The following is a 21,748-nucleotide window of genomic DNA, read 5'->3' on the forward strand; positions in this document are numbered from 1 at the left end:
CTTCATAGCAGAGGGGCCTGGCCAAGCTGCTATGTCCTCCTCCATGTAGTGAATTGACTCATAGTGCACTTATGAGTCAGTAAATGGGAGAGAGAAACATAAGACTTCAGGGTCAGGTTGCCTGGGTTCATATCAACTTCATTACTAACTTCTAGTGTGACCATAAGAAATTTTCTGACCCTCTGCCTCAGTTCTCTCATTTGAAAAATAAGCTTTGTAATAATTCGTCTCTCTTAGAGCTTCTAGAAGGATTAAATTGTGATGAAACCTGATAGAATAGCAATATGCAAATGTTAAATAGTTATTAAAGTTAGCAATTATCACATAAAATGGGGATCATAATACTACTTATTTCAAAGGTACTACAAGCATATACAGTGGATGAGTAAATGATAGTTGTTACCATTAATTGATATATGTCAAATAAAGAACATTTATATATTTTTACAAAGAAACTGGAGTGTAGCTGAGGTAGGAAAAATAAATTCTGAGAACTAAAATATCATTCTAAAACTCTACTTAAAACAAAAATCTTAGGCCAGGCATGGTGGCTCACACCTGTAATCCCTCCTTTGGGAGGCCAAGGCGGGCAGATTACCTGAGGTCAGGAGTTCGAGACCAGCCTGGCCAACATGGCGAAACCTCGTCTCTACTAAAAATACAAAAATTAGCCCGGCATGCTGGTGGATTCCTGTAATCCCAGCTAGTTGGGAGGCTGAGGTACAAGGATCGATTGCTTGAATCCGGAAGGTGGAGGTTGCAATGAGCCAAGATCGTGCCACTGCACTCCAGCCTGGGCAACAAAGCGAGACTCCGCCTCAAAAAAAAAAAAAGTCTTGCCCAATCCTGGTCAATTTTCAGCGTCACTAAAGAGAAGAAAAAACAAAAGAGGATTTAACATTATGCACTAACACATGTAGTGAAAATGACATAGGCTTCGGAGTCAGATAAGACACACCTGCATTCTAATCCTGGTCCTATCACTTAAGTCATTGTTTCCAATAAAGCATCAGTATTTAGGGTTTTTCCTTGGAAGATGTCTTCCAATACGTTTCTTCACTGTATTCAGCAGTTTTTTTTAAACAATCCCGAGGCAAGCAATGCCTGGAAGATGCGGTTGAGAATAAAAATGAATGACATTGTCACTAAGGTGAGCTCAAGGTAATGAAAACTGCATGAGACACTGGGGCCAGACAGACCTGGAGTTGAAAACGGTTTCCACCTCTGCCTTGCTATGAGACCCTGGGCAAGTTACATAAACTCTCTGGCTCTCAGACGACTCTTCTGTAAATTGGGATAATAATAGTATCAGCTTCACAATCACGTCCTCTGAGAGGAGCCTATGCTGATCCTGCCCACCTACCTATGGCTGTGGTTAAGGAGTCTTAGTCTGTGTTCCCAGAGCCCACTGTTCTTGTTATTTTACAGATGAAAGGCATAGATGTCATTCTGGGTTACCCTGAAAGAACCAAGAATGTGAACCCAAAGATTAGTGGAATTGTCAAAAACAGATGAGCCTTACAGTCACAAGGAGACAGCTCTCTCAAGTTTCCTGTTTCTTCTTTGACCATTCACATCCCCAGTCCATCTCAGTCTGCAGTTTTCTCTTTGTGTCTCTCTATGCATTCTCATCATACTCCTAAAAGACTTACAATTCTTCACTTGAAGCCCTTTCATGTAATTTTTCTGTGTGTCTGGCTACCACACAAGACTGTGAGATGCTTGAGGAAAAGGATCGAGTTATGTTGGCTTTTACCCACCCAGCAACCAGAACACTTCCTGAATCTTGGCACAAAAACTAAAAATAAATCCAACGAAAACTGAAAACTTATTGAAAAAAAAAAGTTTAGAAATAATATGTATATATATACATATATATAATATATCCAGTTCCTTTCTGCTGTATTAAATATTTCAAATAAATTCTTGCATTTACTCCCCACTGCATCTGGGATATATTATTCCCTTTTTTTAAATATGAGATTACTGGGAACCAGAGAACTTCGGAGTCATTTCCATGGATACAGGGCAGGTATGTAACAGCATGAGCATGGAAACTCTGGGTATGTAATGCCAACGCACACAAGGACGGCAGCATAGGCAATCTCCATACCTATATGTGGACAATGTAAAAATACCTCTTGGGAGAAGGGGCTGCAAATACAGTTTACCAACATGTTACACCAGTAAAGCTGTCATTTTAAGATAAAGGGAAGGGTCTCCCGGACCCATTTTCAACAAGTGGCCAATCTTGGTAGTGCATACTAAGAAGCAGCCCAGTAAGTTCTTAGAACCGGAAACTCCCCTCCCCCAAACACCCAACCGCGCAGCCCACGCTGCAGGGCCACGACTTGGCCGGATTTATGTTCATGGCTGAGGATGCCATGGGCCGAATAAGAAGGAGAACCGCCACCCAACCACGCAGCCAAGAGCAACCCAGGGATCCCTCCTCTGCTTGCTCCCCTCCCCCACCCCTGCTGTACCTTCTGCGCAGCCACCTCGGTAACGGGCGCCAGGGGCGCTCGGCGGCAAGCCGGGGTCAGGAGCCTGGCGGTAGCAACATCACCGAAAGGAAGCTGGTAGGCTAGCGAGGCCAGCCCCAAAGACCCACAGATACACGCGCTGCTCCGAACTCGCGGGCCCGCAGCGTCCACCAATGAGATGAACCTGGGCGCGCAGCGGCTGGACCTCGGCTTCTAGGGCGCAGCCAAGGCCCTGCTGGACACCTTCTGGTACCTGGGCCTCGTGTATTACACCTGTGGCTGCCGCCGAGGCGCGGTTCAATTTGAAGTCTGAGCCCCTACAGGCCCGTGAATCCTGGATTACAACTGCAGTTTGTGCAAGAAGCAGCAGCACCTGCACTTCCACTAAGCAACCTCCGGCTTCACGCTCCTCCAGGGCGCAGAGAGCATCAAAGCATTATCACCGACCCAACACACACCGGCGCTGCGTAGTTTCTGCAGCAGGTGTGGGGTGAAGAGTTGCCACACAGCTGTCTGACACCGGGTGTACGGCGTCACCCCTCACTTCCTGGACAAGGCAACATTTTCCTAAAGGTAAAGCCCATGAACATGTAGAGGCCCCCTTACTCTCATTCTAGTCCGCATTCAGCCGGAAGCAATTCAGCAAATTTGCCATTTAAGTGACGCCCTGGATCTGTCTTTCAGAGTAGTGGCTTACCCTGCAGCCTCGTTTCTCTGATAAGTATTTTTTTAAAGCCAATGATTCAGTTTGTTCAGCTTTTTCTTGTTGGAAGAAGGGGGTGGGGTGACAATTTCCAGCTTCTTTACATGAAAGAGCTGAAACCAGAAGTCTCGCTTGTGACCATTTTTGCAATATACTACAATCAGTATAAGCCTATGATTTAGAAATGTCATGGTAAATGCCTGAGAAGCAGAAAAAATAGTTGAAAGAAGTTTTCTCAGGGAGCCAGAGCAGGAGTGGGGGCGAGTATGGATTTAGATTCAAATGATTTCTGGTTTCATTAAAGGCTAGTGTTGTTCTTTAAGAACTTTTAAGACCATGTATGTATATTATTTTGAGAAAATTAAAGAATAAGTGATGCATTTTGTGTAGAAATAATCTATATAAATTCTACATAGAAAAATACGTAGAAATACCAAGTTTAATTTCAAGATTAAATAAATGCTCAAAAATACATACAATTCCTAAAACAGTTATTACCACTTACTTGTTAATGTTAGTTGTGACTGTTTATAAATTAACGTGCACATTTTACTCTTGATCCAAATGCTACTGTTTGAACATTAATTGGCTTAAGTAATAATTTTTAAATTGTACTTCACAAAATTTAGAGGAAACAATGCAAGGGAAGGGACTATATTCCCATTTCCCTGATGAAGACACTAAAGCTTGGAAGATTAGGTAACTTGCTGAAAGTCATGCACTAAGTAAGTGGTGGACTGGCACAGTCTCACAAATCCATCTGATGTTATGTATACCTCTCTCCCTCTACACATTTTTGAATAGCCATGCCTTTATCAGAAAAAATGGTGTTACTCTTCCACTAGGATTGGGAACCAAAATTACTGATAAAAGTACAAGGAGAGTTGAATACGATCTTTCAGTTCTTTTCAAGAATCACAAATCCCTAAGCCAATAAAAAAGTTTAGAAGCTAGAAGCAAAGACAGAGATCTTCCAAATTTGTTTAATGAAGGAAGTCTAAATTCTGATTCCAAAACCTGGCAAAGACAGTTCACTACACACAAAGAAAGATATGGATCTCTCTCACTTATTAACTTATATTTAATTTTTTATTAATAAAATTTGGGTCCATAAAATTCAACTGTATATAAAAATCTATCATATCCCGGTAGTTTTCTAGTCATGAGAGCATGGTGTAATATTAAGAAATATTTTAATTAGCCCATTATATCAATAGGTCAAAGGAGAAAAATCCTATCATCTGAGGTGCTGAACAAAGAATTCAATAAATGCAATCAATCTGATGCACTCTGCAGTCGTTCTAAGTTCTTGTCTACTAAAATCCTCAACTACTACACATCCACAATCCCTTCTGTGAAACTCTTGGGACCAAATGGTTCAGAATTTGTCTCCCATACATACATAATATCTATGTCAAGGCCTGTAGTAATACTGTGGAGTCTAATACAATGATATTTCTGTAGTGAAACATACAAATGTTCACTCCAAGACCTAAAGATTACAAATAGCATCATGTCAGTTCAAATCAGGTTTTATGGATAAATGAGTCAGGAAAAGTATGTTTTTCAAAGCATTTTGAATGTTAGACTTGTGCACAAGGGATTGTGAGTCTCAATCATATTTCTGTCAACTCTTCTTGCCTTTCATACAATTTTTTTCTTTCTGTTATCTTTTTTATCATTGAAATACAACATTTAAATAGAAGATGGTGCAAATCATAAGGGACAACAAGTTGATGACTTTTTACAAAGTGAACACATGCATGTAACAACCAGTAAGACCAAAATATAGAACATTACTGGCACCCCAGAAACTTATGTTATACCCCTATCTAGTCATTACCCCTGAAAGTTAAGCACTATTCTAACCTATATTACTATAGAATTGTTTTCCCGGCTTTTTATACTTTATACAAACGGAATTATAAATTATGTACATTTTTATGCCTGGTTTCTTTTGCTCAGTATGAATGCTTTTAAGATCTGTACATTTTGTTGCATGTAGGGATATTTGCTTGTTTCGTTCCTGAATGGTATTCCATTGTATTAATATACCACAATTTATTCATTCAACTGTTGATATATATTTAGATTGTTTCTAGTTTGTGACTATTTCCAATAATGCCACTGTGAACATCCTTATCATGTCTTTTGAAAAACAGGTTTATGTATCTCTGTTGGATATATACTTGTGTGGTAAGCAGAATATATTACTTCATATGGCAAAAAGATCTTGCAGATATAATTAAGGTTACAAATCAGTTGCCCTTAAAGTAGGTGAGGCAGACCTAATCAGGTGAGCACTTACAAGGGCCCAGGTTTTTGCTGAGAGATTTGAAGCATGAGAGAGCATTTAAAGGGGGCCACATGACAAGGAACTGCAGGAGTCCTCTAGGTGATGAGTTGCTGCCCCTTGTTGACAGCCAGCAAAAGAATGGAGGGGCCTCAGTACTACAGCTACAGGGCACTGGCCTCAGCTGGCAACATAGATGGGTCTGCAAGGGCTTCTTCCCCAGAGATCCAGAAAGGAACACAGGAAGTCCAAGAGCATCTCACCCTGTGAGACCTTGAGAAGGGAAACCAGTCCACATGGTGCACAGACCTCTGACCTACACAACTGTAAGCTAATAAATGAGTGTTGGTGTAATCTGGTAAGACTGTAGCAATGTGTTTAACACCAATAGAAACCACTATAGATTTTGATACCTGGATGTGAGGTGTAGTCACTGTAAACACCTTAAAATGTGGATGTGGCTTTGGAACTGGATAGTAAGCAAAGGCTGGAAGAATTTTGAGATGCATGACAGGGAAAGCCTAAATTCCCTTGGACAGACTGGTAGTAGACGTCAGCTGGATATCCAGACTGCTTTGGAACTCCTCTTTTCTGCCTTCTATTTTCTCCTGTATAAAATAGAATGTTTATAGATGTTATCCTATGCCCGTCCCATCATTGTATATGGTGGTGTTGGGGGAAGATAGCTTGTCACTTTAGTGCTGATGGTCCACAGTTGGAGAGGGATTTTGCCCTAGGAGTTTTACTGGATAGGATCATACCCAGGAATCTCATCCGTTCATGATTAGGATGATGAAATTCAGATGAGCTTTTGGAATTGAGCTGATGCCATAATACAAAGAAATTTGGAGACTGTGGGATGGATTGAATGTATTTTATATGTGGGAAATACTGGATCACTGAGGGCCAGAGGGCAGGCTGAGGCAGGCAGAATTCTAAGATGACCTCTAATGACCTCTGGTCTTATATGAACTTCTCTTGAGTATAAGAACGGCCTGTGAATATGATAAGATACCACTCCTGTGATTATGTTACACAATATGGGGAAAGAGATTTTGCAGATGAATTATGCTCCCAAATCAGTGAACCTCGAAATAAGGAGGTTGACCTGTGTGGGCCAGACCTAAGTAAGTGAGCCCTTAAGATGGCCTGAGCCCTTCTTGGGAGACTGGAAGTGTGCGAAGGAATATGTAGAGCTCTATGTGGCAAGGAACTGCATGAGGCCTCTACGAGCTAAAAATGGAACCGAATTCTGCCAATTACCTGAATGACTTTGGAAATATATTCCTCCTCAGTCTCCAGAAAGAAACAGACTCACTGACCAATAGAACAGGCTAATTTCACCCTGTGAGACTTGAACAGAGTACTTGTAAACCTATAGAACTGGGAGCTTAAATAAATGGCCATTGTTTAAAGCCATTAAATTTGTGGTGATTTGTTACTCAGGGATAGAAAAGTAACATAGATGGAATTGCTGGGTTATAGAAAATGCATAAATTCAGCTTTAATAGGTACTCCCAAACAGTTTTCCAAGGGTACTAATTTACACTCCTACCGGCAGTTAGAGTTTCAGTTCCTCTGTACCCTCCCCTGCTCCTTATATTGGTAGTCATTCTAGCTATTCTGGTAGATGTTTGCTGATGTCTTATTTGATTTTAATTTGCATATCTCTGATGACTTATTTTGGGCAGTCTTTGTTATTTGTCAATTTAATATCCTATTTTGTGAAGTACCTGTTGAAATATTGTGCCACTGTTTAACTGCATTTACTTTTATTCTTTATTTTATTCTGTACATAAAATGTTTTCTGAATGTGTACGTGCACACGTGTTTATTTGTAGTTAATGTTTTCCTTTATCGTTAGAGGTTTTTGTGTTGTGTTTTAGATATAATTTACCCCAAGGTCATCAAGATATGATTGTATCTTATTTTCTAGAAGCTTTATCTTTTGGAATTCATTTTTGTGTATGGCATAAGTTAGGAGCCAAAGTTATTTTTTCTATATGGCTGGATATCCAATTTGTCCAGTTCCACTTACTTAAATGATTATCTTTCTCCCTGAGCACTGCATTGGTATCTTTGTTGTAAATAAGGTGATCATATGTGTGTGTCTGTTTGTGGACTCTTTTCTTGTCCTATTGGTCTATTTGTCTATCTTTATCTAAACATATATATCTTTATTTATCTATTCCTGCGTAACAAAATGTTACTGTACACAAATCATACTATCTTAATTATGGCTTTTCTGACTGTGAAAGTTCTTCAGATTTCTTCTCCTAGATGGCTTTGGCTGTTCTTAGATCTTTGATATCCATTCACATTTTAGAATCAGTTTGCTGATTTACATTTTCAAACTATCTGTTGAGATTTTTATTTGTATTGCATTGAATACATAGACTATTTGGATGAGAATTTTCTCTGATTTAATTTTCATAATATACTAATCTACAAACATGACATATCTCTGATTAATGTAGGGCTTCTTTATTTAAGAAATGTCATGTTGATTTCTGGACAAAGGTCTTATGAATTTTTTTATTAGATTTGTTCCTAGTTATTTGATATTTTCTGATGCTATAGGAAATGGCAATTTTAACATTTCCTCTTTATACTTTTTACTGCTAATATGTGGAAATACAATTCCATTGTGTAATATTGACCTTATGTCCAGTGATTATACCAAATTCATTTATTCTAATATTTGATATATATTCTTCAATTTTTAAGTGTAAAAAACATGTTGTGTCTTTATTTTTTCAAGAGCTGAGAAACCTTTCCCCCCAAAACCCTAAAACACAAGCATCCATATCTTATTGACTGCAACTGGGAAATGACTATTCCCAAACCAGTCACTGGAGTGGTAGTGAGATTACTACGACCTGGTTAGTCAACCACACTACTATTTATATATCGGCTACACTGTGTTATAAATCAATTTTTCTTTATTTTAACCACATATGTAAATATTTAGACATTAATTTTATTAGAAGTTTGAACATCTCTGTTGGATTGATAATTGTGGAATATTCCTCCATCTAAATGAGCTGAAATTACAGATCTTAAATTTTATAAATTCTTAGCAATCAGGCCAGGCCCGGTGGCTCATGCCTGTAATCCCAGCACTTTGGGAGGCCGAGGCGGACAGATCACTTGAGCTCAGGCATTCAAGATCAGCCTGGCCAACATGGTGAAACCCCATCTTTACCAAAAATACACAGATTTAGCTGGGCATGGTCGCACACGCCTGTAATCCCAACTACTCGGGTGGCTAAGGCAGGAGAGTCACTTGAGAGGGGGAGGCTACAGTAAGCTGAGATCACACCACTGCACTCCAGCCTAGGCTACGGAGTGAGACTTGGTCTCATTAAAAAAAAAAAAAATCACACCTGTAATCTCAGCACTGGCAGAGGCAGGTGACCACTTGAGGTCAGGAGTTCCAGATAAGCCTGGCCAACATAGTGAAACCATGTCTCTATTAAAATTACAAAAATTAGCTGGGTATGGTGGTACACACCTGTAATCCCAGCTACTTGGGAAGCTGAGGCAGGAGAATCACTTGAACCCAGGAGACGGAGGTTGCAGTGAGCCGAGATCACATCACTGCACTCCAGCCTGGGCCATAGAACGAGACTGTCTCAAAAAACAAACAATAAATTATTAAGCAATGAGTAGTATGCTTAATATGTGAAAAATATTTGTGGCTTATTCAGGAATAATGAATTTTTTAAATGGCTTAGTTTATTTCAAAAATATACTGTTGATTATAAAATACAAAAATATCAGAATATTTAATATGTACATATATCAGACTTTTAAACATAGTTATCAGTCACTGGTAAAATTGCTTGTGATTTAAATTATCTTAAACTTTTCTAAATTATCTAAATTCCATACTGCAAAGTTTGCCAAACTTCACACAACTGGCATTTTGGACCAGATAATTCTGTGTTGTTGGAGGCTCTCCTGTGCATTGAAGGGGTTGAGCAGCATCCTTAAAGCCTATATACTAAACGCTGGTAGAACTCCTCCTCCCCAATTATGGCACTCTTCAGACATTTTAAAATTTCCCCTGCAGGGCAAAATTCCCCTAGCTGAGAACAACTGTACTATGGTGAACAAAATTTTAATAACTAGGTAGATGTAAAAATAAACAGATGTAAGTATAGATCAGTAGATACGGTACATCATGGTTTTTTTTTAATCTCGTAGCCATTTTCCTATGGCATTAAAAATTTTTCAAAAACATACTGTAACATCCTATATAAGTTTATTCTCTAGGCATTCTACTGGAAATTGGGTTGTTTCAGATTTTTAAAAATAATTGACACTATAATAATCACCTTTGAGCATATAACACTGTGAAGATATATGAGTATTTTTTTTTTTAGAATTAATGCCTGGAGAGGAATTATGCATTTCATATAAGACTTTTTATATGTATCATCATATCATCAAATTTTCATCTTGGAAGGTGCTATGAATTTATAATTCTATCCAGTAGTATATATGAGAGCTTGTTTTGTTATAATAGCTTAAAACCTGATTAAACATAATTCTTTTCAGAAATACAGTAGCTATATTTGCTTAGTACCAGAGTGATATATGCTCATTGAAACCATTCAGAAGATGAAGTATGAAAAGAACGAAAAACCACCCTTTCAGATTTTTTTAATGAGCACATAGATACATATATACTTTTAAATGGAACACAGAGAGAAAGGTGAGGATATTGAAGACAACAATGGAGTTAAAAAGAGGGGCTTCTTTAAAGTTTGAGATCTTGGAGGATAGCAAAACAATAAGTAGAAGACATATATATTCCTTTAAAGAGAGCAAGGGTAGATAGGAGCATTTTAATTATTACTAAGTCAGGGACCATGACTAAGGCCCACGGAGATTCAAGAAAGGAGGAAAACTCTCAGAGAATAGATTGAAATGACTCCCAAGACGAAAAGTGGATCCATAAAACTGGTGAAAGTTGACCTACAGAACAAAGAGAATAGCTATAAGTGGGGTTCATACCCCAAAATTTCAACTATACAGGGAACAGTGGTTAACATGGTCATAACAGAATCACTGATTCCCACCATCTTCCTGATCTTTTCAACTGAGCAAGTTTTCCCTGTTTCGGTAAGTGGCACCACCATCCATAAAAATATAGGATTCATCATTTACTGCTGTCCTTCCCTCATGATCTCACAGCCGTTCAAGTTTCCAGCGGAAGTCCCAAACATTGAGGAACGCAGAAAATCCATCCCCACTATGTACCGTCTGAATTCTAGCTCTACAAAATCCATGGGAATGTTAAAATGGATGTTGTTTCATGACACTAAATTGTGGAATAATGATAAGCAGACATATTCTGTTCATTTTTCTTCTTCACTTATGTCCATCCTGTATTTTATCAATATTTCGTTTTCCATATTCCATTCTTATTGAATTCCTATCCCATCCTTCATCAACTGTATTCTATATTTCATTCTAAATTTCATTCTGTTCCATTATTTAAAAATCTATACCGTATATTTCATAGTCCATTTATTTCAGGCCATTGCACATTTTGTTCCATTCTATATTCCTTCCAATTTTGATTTCCTTTTATTTTCTTTAATATTTTATTTCATACCGTATTGCACTCATTCCTTTTCTCATATATTTTTATTTTATTCCATATGACATTAGATATGTTTCCATTTTCTGTTCCATTACATTTTCCGATTAAATTCCATTAAATTTCCAATATTCCATTCTACATCCTGTTCAAACCCGTATTCTACTCCCCATTTTATTCCAGTTTCCATTGCAGTCTCCATTTCATCCCATCCTGCATACCATTTCAAATCCATTTTCCATACTATATTATTTAACACTCCAAATACCATTCCATTCTATTTTTGAGTTGCATTTCAGCCCAATTGTTCACCAATTCCATTAAATATCCTATTTTATTCTCCTCAAAATATTATAACAGTGACATTCAGGAGACTCGTTTGCCAATATTTTTAATCAAAGAATTACAAATGTGGCTGGGCGCAGTGGCTCACACCGGTAATCCCAGCACTTTGGGAGGCCGAGGCGGGCAGATCACCTGAGGTCAGGGATTTGAGACCAGCCTGGCCGACATGGTGAAACCCTGCCTCTACTAAAAATACAAAAAATTAGCCAGGCATGGGTGGCACGCGCCTGTAGTCCCAGCTATTTGGGAGGCTGAGGTGGGCAGATCACCTGAGGTCAGGTGTTTGAGACCAGCCTGGCCGACATGGTGAAACCCTGCCTCTACTAAAAATACAAAAAATTAGCCGGGCATGGGTGGCACGCGCCTGTAGTCCCAGCTATTCGGGAGGCTGAGGCAGGAAATTGCTTGAACCCGGGAGGCAGAAGTTGCAGTGGGCTGAGATCATGCCACTGCACTGGAGCCTGGGCGACAGAGCCAGACCCCACCTCAAAAATCAATAAATAAATTAATTAAGTAATTAAAATAATTCCAAATGTTCATAGGCTTGTACCAAGAATTTTCTCTTCTGGGAATTTATCCACAATGACACATTTAAGGATATGAACAATTTTTAATGAGAAAGATGTGTCTCACAATGATGTAAAATGTTGGAAACAGCATAAATGGTGGCCAATATGGGAATGTTTGAAAATGTAAACTTCTTTTATAAATGGAGTATTTTGTAATTTAAAGTGGCCTTGTAGAAATTTGTTTACTGACATAGAAAGTGTGCTTTCTGGAACCCAAAGCAGGTTACAATGCAGTATCTGTGGAGAAACTATTCCATTTCATAAAATAAAAAATTTTAAAAACTATGAAACATGTATGAATAGGGCCTTTCTACCAAAGTCTAAGTAAAAATTTCCAGCACTTTCCCATGGGTGCGTGAGGACTTAGGTGTAGTTTTCTTACATTTGCTTTTCTGTTTTGAGTACTGAACATGACACCTTTTGTAATAAATAATGACTAAAAATGAGTGGCCAAATATTAAACTTCAAGTCTATACATTACAGCATATTTATATTAATAGGAGCTAGAGACCACACTAAATAAATTAATATATGTTCATCAGCGGATTACTACGCAGCCCATAAAATATTTAAGGACGGTGTCACCCTTAACCTTAGGCAATCCCAAACTGTGCCTTGGGGGAAAAGGCACAGTTCTAAATCCTCCTCTGGTATGTGGGACCTGAGGTGTGTGGGACCTGAGGGAAGCAGCAGTGCTTGAACATCCGGAGGCAAGACGGTGTGGGCCCCTTCCCTTTTCTCGCCTTCAGGCCTCTGTATAACCCTAAAACCCACCAGACCCCACATGGGGTCATCTAGATGCCTGGAGGAGTTCCAGGGTGGTCCCTTCGGGCGTCATGCCTGGGTTCATTGTCCTGATCGGGTGCGAGGAGGGACACCTGGCCAGGAGATATAACCTGCCGGTCAGTGTGGCATTTCTTTCAAATGACCACTTAAGCCTCAGCCACGATTTGGGGTGACTCAAATCGTTCATGTAGAACACACACACACACACACACACACGTGTCTTAGGGGCCCCGTGTGAGGAGAGGAGAGTCACACTATTGACCCAGCAGCCAGGGTCGACCCCAGAGGGCTGGAGCACACACTCCGGGTTGACGATAGGCGCCTGGCTCTGGGTTGTACGGCTCCGGATTGGACGGCTCCCAGGAAGAGAGAAGAGTCATCTGACATCCAGCTCGCCAATCAGAGTCGAGGACTGGCTGGGCTCCACCCACCTTCTTGCTCTACTAGTTCGCGCTCTCCTCCGGCAGAAGTAGCAGCTGCGCTCTTTGCTCTGTAAGGGAGAACCTGGCGTTATGGACACTCAGTCAGACATGGAGAAGGAGCAGAAGCACCAGCAGGACGAGGTGCAGGGAGGGCTGAACAACGAAACCGCCCTTGCCTCCGGGGATGCCTGCGGGACCGGGAATCAAGATCCTGCTGCTTCCCTCACCACAGTCTCCAGCCAAGCATCTCCCTCGGGCGGCGCCGCCCTAAGCAGCAGCACAGCCGGTTCTTCCGCTGCAGCCGCCACCTCCGCCGCCATTTTCATCACCGATGAGGCCTTGGGGCTGCCAATCATGGCTGCTGTGCTGACGGAGAGGCATTCTGACCGCCAAGACTGCCGCAGTCCTCACGAAGTCTTTGGGTGTGTGGTGCCCGAGGGGGGCAGCCAGGCCGCTGTGGGGCCCCAGAAGGCCACTGGCCACGCCGACGAGCACCTGGCCCAGACCAAGAGCCCCGGGAACAGCCGTCGTAGGAAGCAGCCCTGCCGCAACCAGGCTGCCCCGGTTCAGAAGCCTCCAGGGCGGCGTCTGTTTCCTGGGCTTTTGCCGCCATCTTCGCCAGGGTTCCCGCCCAGCAGCCATCCCTGTTCCGGGGCTTCTACGTCGAGTCAGGCAACCCAGCCAGGCCCTGCACTCCTAAGCCACGCATCTGAGGCAAGGCCTGCTACCCAAAGCCGCACAACCCTGGCAGCTTCTGGTATCCGCAGACGTGCGTCTGGTCCACGCCCTGTCATCCGACGTTGCACCGCCCAGCCAGGCCCTGCTTTTCCACGCCGCGCCACTCATCTAGACCTTGCTCGTCTAAGCCCTGAATCTGCGCCAGGCCCTGCCCGCCGAGGCCGCGATTCTGTGCCAGGCCCTGCCCGTCGAGGCCGTGCATCTACGCCAGGCCCTGCCCGCCGAGGCCGCGATTCTGCGCCAGGCCCTGCCCGCCGAGGCCGCGATTCTGCGCCAGGCCCTGCCCTTCGCGTCCGCACAGCAAGGTCAGACCCCGGTCATCGCAGCACCAGCACGACGCCAGGCACTGGCCTCCGGAGCCGTTCCACCCAGCGAAGATCAGCCCTTCTCAGCCGCCGCTCTCTGTCTGGGTCAGCTGATGAGAATCCTTCCTGTGGGACTGGCTCAGAAAGGCTTGCCTTTCAGAGCAGATCAGGCTCTCCTGATCCTGAGGTCCCAAGCCGTGCTTCCCCGCCTGTTTGGCATGCAGTCCGTATGCGTGCCTCCTCACCCTCACCCCCTGGGAGGTTCTTCCTTCCCATCCCTCAGCAGTGGGATGAGAGCTCCTCCTCCTCTTCCTATGCTTCCAACTCCTCCTCCCCGAGTAGGTCTCCTGGCCTAAGCCCTTCTTCCCCTTCCCCTGAGTTTTTGGGCCTGAGATCTATTTCCACTCCTAGCCCTGAAAGCCTTAGGTATGCTTTGATGCCTGAGTTTTATGCTCGGAGCCCTGTCCCTCCAGAAGAGCAGGCAGAAATAGAGAGCACAGCTCACCCCGCAACACCGCCTGAGCCGTGACCCTCTATGAGCATCCTCTAAGACCCACAGAAGGAATCAACATCTACCCACTTTGTGAATGGGTTGCCTGCCCTGTAGTTAGCTGCGAGGTCTCCCAAAGTTCCAGCCGTTAACCAACATCCTGAGTAGTTTAGAAGCCTCTCCTCCCCATGACTCCACCACCTAGCACTTACCTGCTGTTGGCCTTTGATTCTGGGCCACCTTCTTCCTCAAGAGTTTGCCTTTGCCCTTGAGCTGAGATTTCTGTTTTCCAAGTTGCTTTTCTGTTATGAAATGTTTTAATTAGTAAAATAAATTGTTTTGTTTAAACAAAATGTAGAGGTGTGTTTTTTTATTGAGGTTCGAAAAATTGTTACTCCTATATCATATTTGGAGGGTTAAAATTGTTAACATACTTAGCTGACTCTTCGGACAAGAGAAGAAATAAAATACTGTCCTAGCAATAATTTATTCCCACTGGCGAAATGGAGTTCTGTGCAGGAAGTTCCCACTTAGGTTCTATATACCCTCTTAGCAGAGGTGATTTGCGACTTGGGCAAGAAAAGGGGGCAGGGTCTAACCCAGGTGGCTGGAGAAAAGGAGGGGTGATGGAGACATCCAGGGTCAGAAAAGGAGCAGGGAATGATGAAGTTTGGGGTGAGAGGGAGGGAGACGATAACCCAGATGGGAGTAGGGAAGCTGGGAGGAAGATCCAGAATCAGGAAATGGGGAACATCTTAGATTCTAAAGGACAAAAAAATGTTTATGTGTGGGGAACGGGCTCCTGAGGTCTTTGGGGGTGGGAAGAATGTGGGAGGGTGATTTGGGGCTAATAATTGACGGGAAAATGGTCAGACATTCAGTGGAAATATGTGTTAATCGATAATGTTACTGTAACAAAAATAATTGTAACTGAGTTTGAGCAGATACGTGAGGGTGTGTGTGTGTGTGTGTGTGTGTGTGTGTGTGTGTGTGTGTAGACATTTGGAGAGAACTACATGGGCATACACCATGCTGTGAACAAGGTGGATATCTGGTTTTTTTAATAACTGGTGATATGGTCTTCTATAGTCTACAAGTTCCACATTGACCATATAACTATTTTTTTAAATTAAACTCCGCTGTTTTTTGAAAATTTAAGCTGTAGAAACATAATAGGAGAGACCACATTAAAAGAACAGAGTGAAAAAATATAAAGCAAACCAGCAAAAGAAACTCCCTTTTCCTCCTTTCTCATATTTCTCCTCTCCTTTGCTATTCTGGTATGTGAACAGTACAGGCATAGACCTGACCAAAAAGGGCCCTGGTCACAATTTGGAGTGTCCTGTTCAGGCCCTGCTCATGCTTTATTCATACCACAAAGCTAAGAGTCCATGGGGGACAAGTGGGACCTGTGTGCCCACCAGGTCCCAACATCCTGCCACTTTTATAGAAAGTGTTTCAGGTACCCTCATTCTTCAAGGCTGTTTCTAGGGCTTGCAAGGCCCTATTCTCAGGGTCCTTCCTAAGGAAAGAACACATATTTTAAAAGCTCTCACTTTGTTATATTTCTATTTCTTGAGTAATTCTAGATATCCAAAGACTAAGAAAAAGTAGACAGTTCCAATGCAGCAAGTCACAACCTCCCAGTGTTGGAGGGCCTACATTTATTCCCATTTCACAGATGTGGAAATTGAGGCTCAGAGCAATTTTGTGATTTTCAAAATCTCATAGCTAATAGAGCTTGGCTCCAGAGTCAGAATTCCTGGGTTTGAATTCTGGTGTTCCTATTGAATCACTGTGTGACCCAGTGCAAGTTAGTTAACCTGGGATCCAAAGCTTCTGCATTTGTCAATTGGGCACAGTAAGAGTGCACGTCTCCAAGATTATTGTAAGGATTAAAAAGGATGGTGCATATTAAGTGCTTCCAACAGTGTCTTGCACATCGTGAGTGCCCAGTACAGATGGTTCTTACTCTGATTAGGATTATGATCATGTGTCCAGATATTTCTGACAGCCCCTTAACAGGTTACTGGTCTTTCCTAAACAACAATACTTTCAAAATCAAACTGTCTGTTTCAAAAATGGAGAGGGACATTCTTTATTGTACTTAGTACTTTAAAATATGAAGGCATTTCCACAAGCTATTGAGCAACATTTTTACCAATACCAGAGGCCACTGCGCAAAAATGTAAAAAAAACAAAGGATTGAGCCTCAGAGGTACAAACTCTAGGAATTTAACAAATTTATACTTGCAGTAGTTACATGAATGCTTCTGAGAACAGTAGTTTTCCTCCCAGCATTATTTGTATCTTGTTTAAAATATTCATTTTAATGAATGAGTGGAATACATCAAGGATTAACATGTCATTGACTGCAGGTTGCCTTTATATAATACCTGGCATGCAGATATAACAGGTAAAAATTATAGTATGCTTGTATGTGTTAAGTACTGTTTTAACGTTTATACATACACTAAGGTTGTTCACAGAACAACCTTAGGAAGTAGATGTTCATGTTGAGCCCATTTTATAGATGAAGACATTGAGGAACAGAGGTTACATAAAATATAATATGAATGAAAGACACATTGAACTGTGGACTCTGTCATGGCCCCCTTGCGAGGTTATTAACTTCTTTTGTGAAGTAAATTGCATGATATGCCCCTGCACAGAGTACTACTGTTTTGCCAAGTGTGAAGGTAATGGTTTGGGCATGTTCATCTACAATTTATTATGAGAAATGGCGTTGGTTTTGTATTGTGTAAAGTTACTCTATCAACCTAAACTTCATATGGAAGGTGAAAAATTCTAGCCCAACCACATTAACTCATTTCACTCGTGAAAATATTCATAGCTGGAGGTTATAATTGATTATGTGGGAAAGGCTTATCTACCTAGAAGCAGGAGCAAGTTTAGAAAGTAACAGCCACATTGCAGACCTTTCCTGGGAATTTGTGTGCCCTGTCTGTAGCTTTCCTTTGTGTCTCCATGTCTAAGTGGTGTCCAATCCCCAGAAACAGCTGTGAACTGGGAAAGAGGTGGGGGTGAAAGGCCCATTTCAGAGCCCTGCACTCCTCACAGCTGAGCACAGCTTTCACCCCAGGGTTCCTCTGTGGGGAACATGAAAACACCCGAAAATCCTTCAGCTGCCTTTCCCTGGAAGTTGCCACAATCAGCTCCTATACTGAACAGGGCTGGATTTATGGGCACGTGACCTGTGCAGTTGCACAGGCCCCTGCTTGCTTTAATGATGTGTTGTTGCCATCTTAAATGCTTAATGATTTTTGAACCAGTTGTCCCACATTTTCATTTTTCACTGTACTTCACAAATTATATGGCTGATCCTAAAACTGTTTTTAGTACTTAAAAAAAAAATTTTTAGCAAGCAGAGTGCCAGGAAGTGTAGCTGGTGGCTGGTAATAAAAACAGATGACATTGCCATAAGAGTGAGCTTAGGGTAATGCAAACTGCATGAGACACTGGGGTTGGACAAGCCTAGGCTTGAAATTTGCCCCACCTCTGCCTTGCTGTGTGACCTTAAGGTTCATATCTCTCCGATCCTCAGTTTCCACAACTGCAAATTGGGGATAATAGTATCTACTTCATACTCACAACTTCTGAGAGGAGCCTAGGATAATCCTGTCTACTCATCCTTCTGGCTGTAGTTTAGGGTCCTTCCTCTGTGTTCCCAGAGCCTCTTGTTCTTACCCTTGCCAAAGCCCTCATTACACAATTTTGGAAATTATATTTCTGTATAACCATCTTCCCACTAGACTATGAGAACTTTGAGGACTTGGATAGAGCCTGGATTTTCCCTCTGTCCCCAGAACCTAGGGGCCTTAGGCCTTGGTAGGCAGAAAGAAGTATTTCTTGGCTTAATGGTAATAGTATAAGCTACATGCTTAATAAAGAATAACAACTAATTTACAAAATATGTGTTGGAAATAATATGTAAGAAGTGTGTAAACCCAAGATATTTCCCTACTTAAATTTTCTTCACTCAGAGAGGGTGTGGCCTTTTATCCTTTTTTCAGAACCATCAAGAGCCAGTGTTTTCCTGATATCTTACTTCATAGTGTAACTGGCACCTTCTGTTACTCCCTCAGTCTCAGATTTGGCCTTACAGTGGACCTGCATTGGACATGGCACTGAAGGCTTCCCAAACACAGTGTTATTGATGCTAAATAGGCCCTCAAGAAATATTTGTTGAATAAATGCCTTGTTAGATTAATAGAAGCCAGCTAATTACATTATTTTATTTTATAGGTAAAAGGATTCTATATCATTTGGTCTTATACTGGCAAAATCGAGGACATGAGCTAAGAAGTCAGTGGAATTGTCAAGTTCAAGGAGCATGTTCACACACACACAAAGAGCCCACTCTCCTGGTGTTCTGTTTTTTCCATAACCACTCATTTCCAGTCAATTTCACTTTCTTCTCTTCTCCTGTGTTCCATTTTCACATCAATACACTACATTGCAAATGCCATCAAATTCATCAGATACAGACTTCTATTGAGCTTCTCAGGTTGTGTGACTGCCTTCCCAAACAGAATGTGAGATTCTTGAGAGCAGGGAACATGCTATCTTGGTCATTACAAAAAACAGAATCCAAAATAATGCCTAAAATATGGTAGGAGTCACTGAATAGTTGTTGAATTAATTAATCTGTTGTGACACATATGAAAAAAATCTGCCTTTCAATTTGAGGATCGTTGTATAGGCACCGTTATTCTATAGACACTACCTGTATAGGCAATATGTGTGTGGCTTTTTTTATCAGTTGCCAGATGCATTCTGATATTCAGCTGTAAGGAATTGAGAGAGGATTATTCCAATTCCTCTTTCTACAGCATTTTTGTATAGTAAGTAGTACAGTTTTCAGTACACACCTTAAATAAGGATAGTGTTCCCCAAACCACAGGCATTCATAAGAAACCTTTAGGATTTCTTAAAATTTTCTTTCTTTTTATCTTTCCCTTTCTTTCCTTTTTACTTTCTTTCTCATTATCTTTCCCTCTTCTCTTTCTCCCTCTATCTTTCCTTCCTTCTCTTCCCACTTCCCCTTCTTCTTTCCTTCCTTCCATTGTATGGATAGTCCACAATTTTTATTTGTCCAAACACATTAATGGATATTTGATTTGTTTTCATGTTCGGGCTATTACAAATAAAGCTTCCATGAACATTCATGTACAGATACTTGTACAGACAAGTTTTCTTTCCTCTTGAGTAAATACCTAATAGTGAAATAGCTGGGTCATGGTAAGTATTTGTTTAACTTTTTAAGAAACGGCCAAATTGTTTTTCAAACTGTATGTAGAGTTTTATATTCCCACTGGCAGTGTCTGAGTCCAATTCCTCCACAGCCTTGCCAACAATTGATGGGGGCAGACATTAAAATTTTAGACACTCTACCATCAATGATAGACTAGATTAAGAAAATGTGGCACATATACACCATGGAGTACTATGCAGCCATAAAAAAGGATGAGTTCATGTCCTTTGTAGGGACACAGATGAAGCTGGAAACCATCATTCTCAGCAAACTATCACAAGGACAGAAAACCAAACACCACATGTTCTCACTCATAGGTGGGAATTGAACAATGAGAACACTTGGACACAGGGCGGGGAACATCACACACTGGGGCCTGTTGTGGGATGGGGGGATGGGGAAGGGATAGCATTAGGAGAAATACCTAATGTGAATGATGAGTTATGGGTGCAGCAAACCAACATGGCACATGTATACATACGTAACAAACCTGCACGTTGTGCACATGTACCCTAGAACTTAAAGTATAATTAAAAAAAAAATTTTTAGACATTCTAATAGGTGTGTAGCAGTATCTCATGGTGGTTTTGTTGTGGTGGTGGTGATGGTGGTGTGTGTGTGTGTGTGTGTGTGTGTGTGTGTGTGTTTGAGATGGAGTCTCACTCTGTTGACCAAGCTGCAGTGGCATGATCTCAGCTCACTGCAACCTCCGCCTCCTGGATTCAAACAATTCTCCTGCCTCAGCCGCCCGAGTAGCTGGGATTACAGGCGCCCACCACCATGCCTAGCTAATTTTTGTTTTTTTTAGTAGAGACGGGGTTTCGCCATGTTGGCCAGGCTGGTCTCAAACTCCTGACCTCAAGTGATCCGCCACCTTGGCCTCCCAAAATGCTGGGATTACAGCAGTGAGCCACCACACCTGGCCTCTCATGTTTTTTATATGAATTTTCCCAATGGCTAATGATGTTGAATATCTTTTCACATGCTAATTTGTAAATACTCTGGCAATTATTTATTGGGTTGTTCGTTTTCTTACTTTGAGTTCTGAGAGTTCTTTATATATTCTGGATACAAGTCTTCTGTTAGATATGTGACTTGCAAATATCTTTTCTCACTCTATTGCTTATCTGCTTATTTTTATAGTGCCTTTTGAAGAATAGAAATTTTTAATTTTAATGAAGTCCAATTTATCAATTTCTTTTATAAATCAGGTTTTTGGTGTCGTATCTAAGAAATATTTTTCTAACTCAAGGTCACAAAGCTTTTGTTCTACATTTTTCTCAAACTTCTATATATTTAGCTCTCATATTTAGTTTTATGATCTAGGTTGAGTTAATTTTTAGATATCACTCAAGGTATAGATCAACATTCATATTTTATTTTTGGATATGGATAACCACTGGTTCCACGACCATTTATTGAAAAGATTAACCTTTTCCCACTGAATTGTCTTTGTACTTTTGTTGAAAATCAATTGACCATATATGTGCTGACATTTCTGGACTCTATTCTATTACATTGAATTTCAAAGAGTCAGTACCACACTATCTTGATAACTGTTACTTTACAATAAGTCAGAAAAACAGTTTCTTCCTTTTCAAGGCTGTTCTGGCAATTTCAGCTCTTTTATAATTCTATAAGAATTTTAGAGCCAGCTTATCCATTTCTACTAAAAAATCTCGAGATTTATTAAGTATAATTTGAGATATAATAAGCCACATATATTTA

General features: G+C 41.1%; 1 protein-coding gene and 1 long non-coding RNA gene across 2 annotated transcripts in view; one reads left to right on the forward strand and one right to left on the reverse strand.

Annotated features, from left to right (window-relative positions):
• LOC129052930 (uncharacterized) overlaps positions 1 to 21,269 on the reverse strand; it is a 309,079-nt gene extending 287,810 nt beyond the window's left edge. The window contains exon 1 of the long non-coding RNA XR_010139033.1: positions 14,958 to 21,269. This is a non-coding gene — a long non-coding RNA (uncharacterized LOC129052930). The remainder of the gene's footprint in view (positions 1 to 14,957) is intronic.
• On the forward strand, positions 9,871 to 15,361 carry EZHIP (EZH inhibitory protein). The gene has a single exon (XM_063721292.1). The coding sequence runs from the start codon at positions 13,303 to 13,305 to the stop codon at positions 14,782 to 14,784; it is 1,482 nt and encodes a 493-aa protein (XP_063577362.1). The 5' UTR covers positions 9,871 to 13,302; the 3' UTR covers positions 14,785 to 15,361.
• Positions 21,270 to 21,748: the final 479 nt, after the last annotated feature.

Source organism: Pongo abelii, chromosome X, assembly GCF_028885655.2.
Source record: "Pongo abelii isolate AG06213 chromosome X, NHGRI_mPonAbe1-v2.0_pri, whole genome shotgun sequence".
Taxonomy (NCBI): Eukaryota; Metazoa; Chordata; class Mammalia; order Primates; family Hominidae; genus Pongo; species Pongo abelii.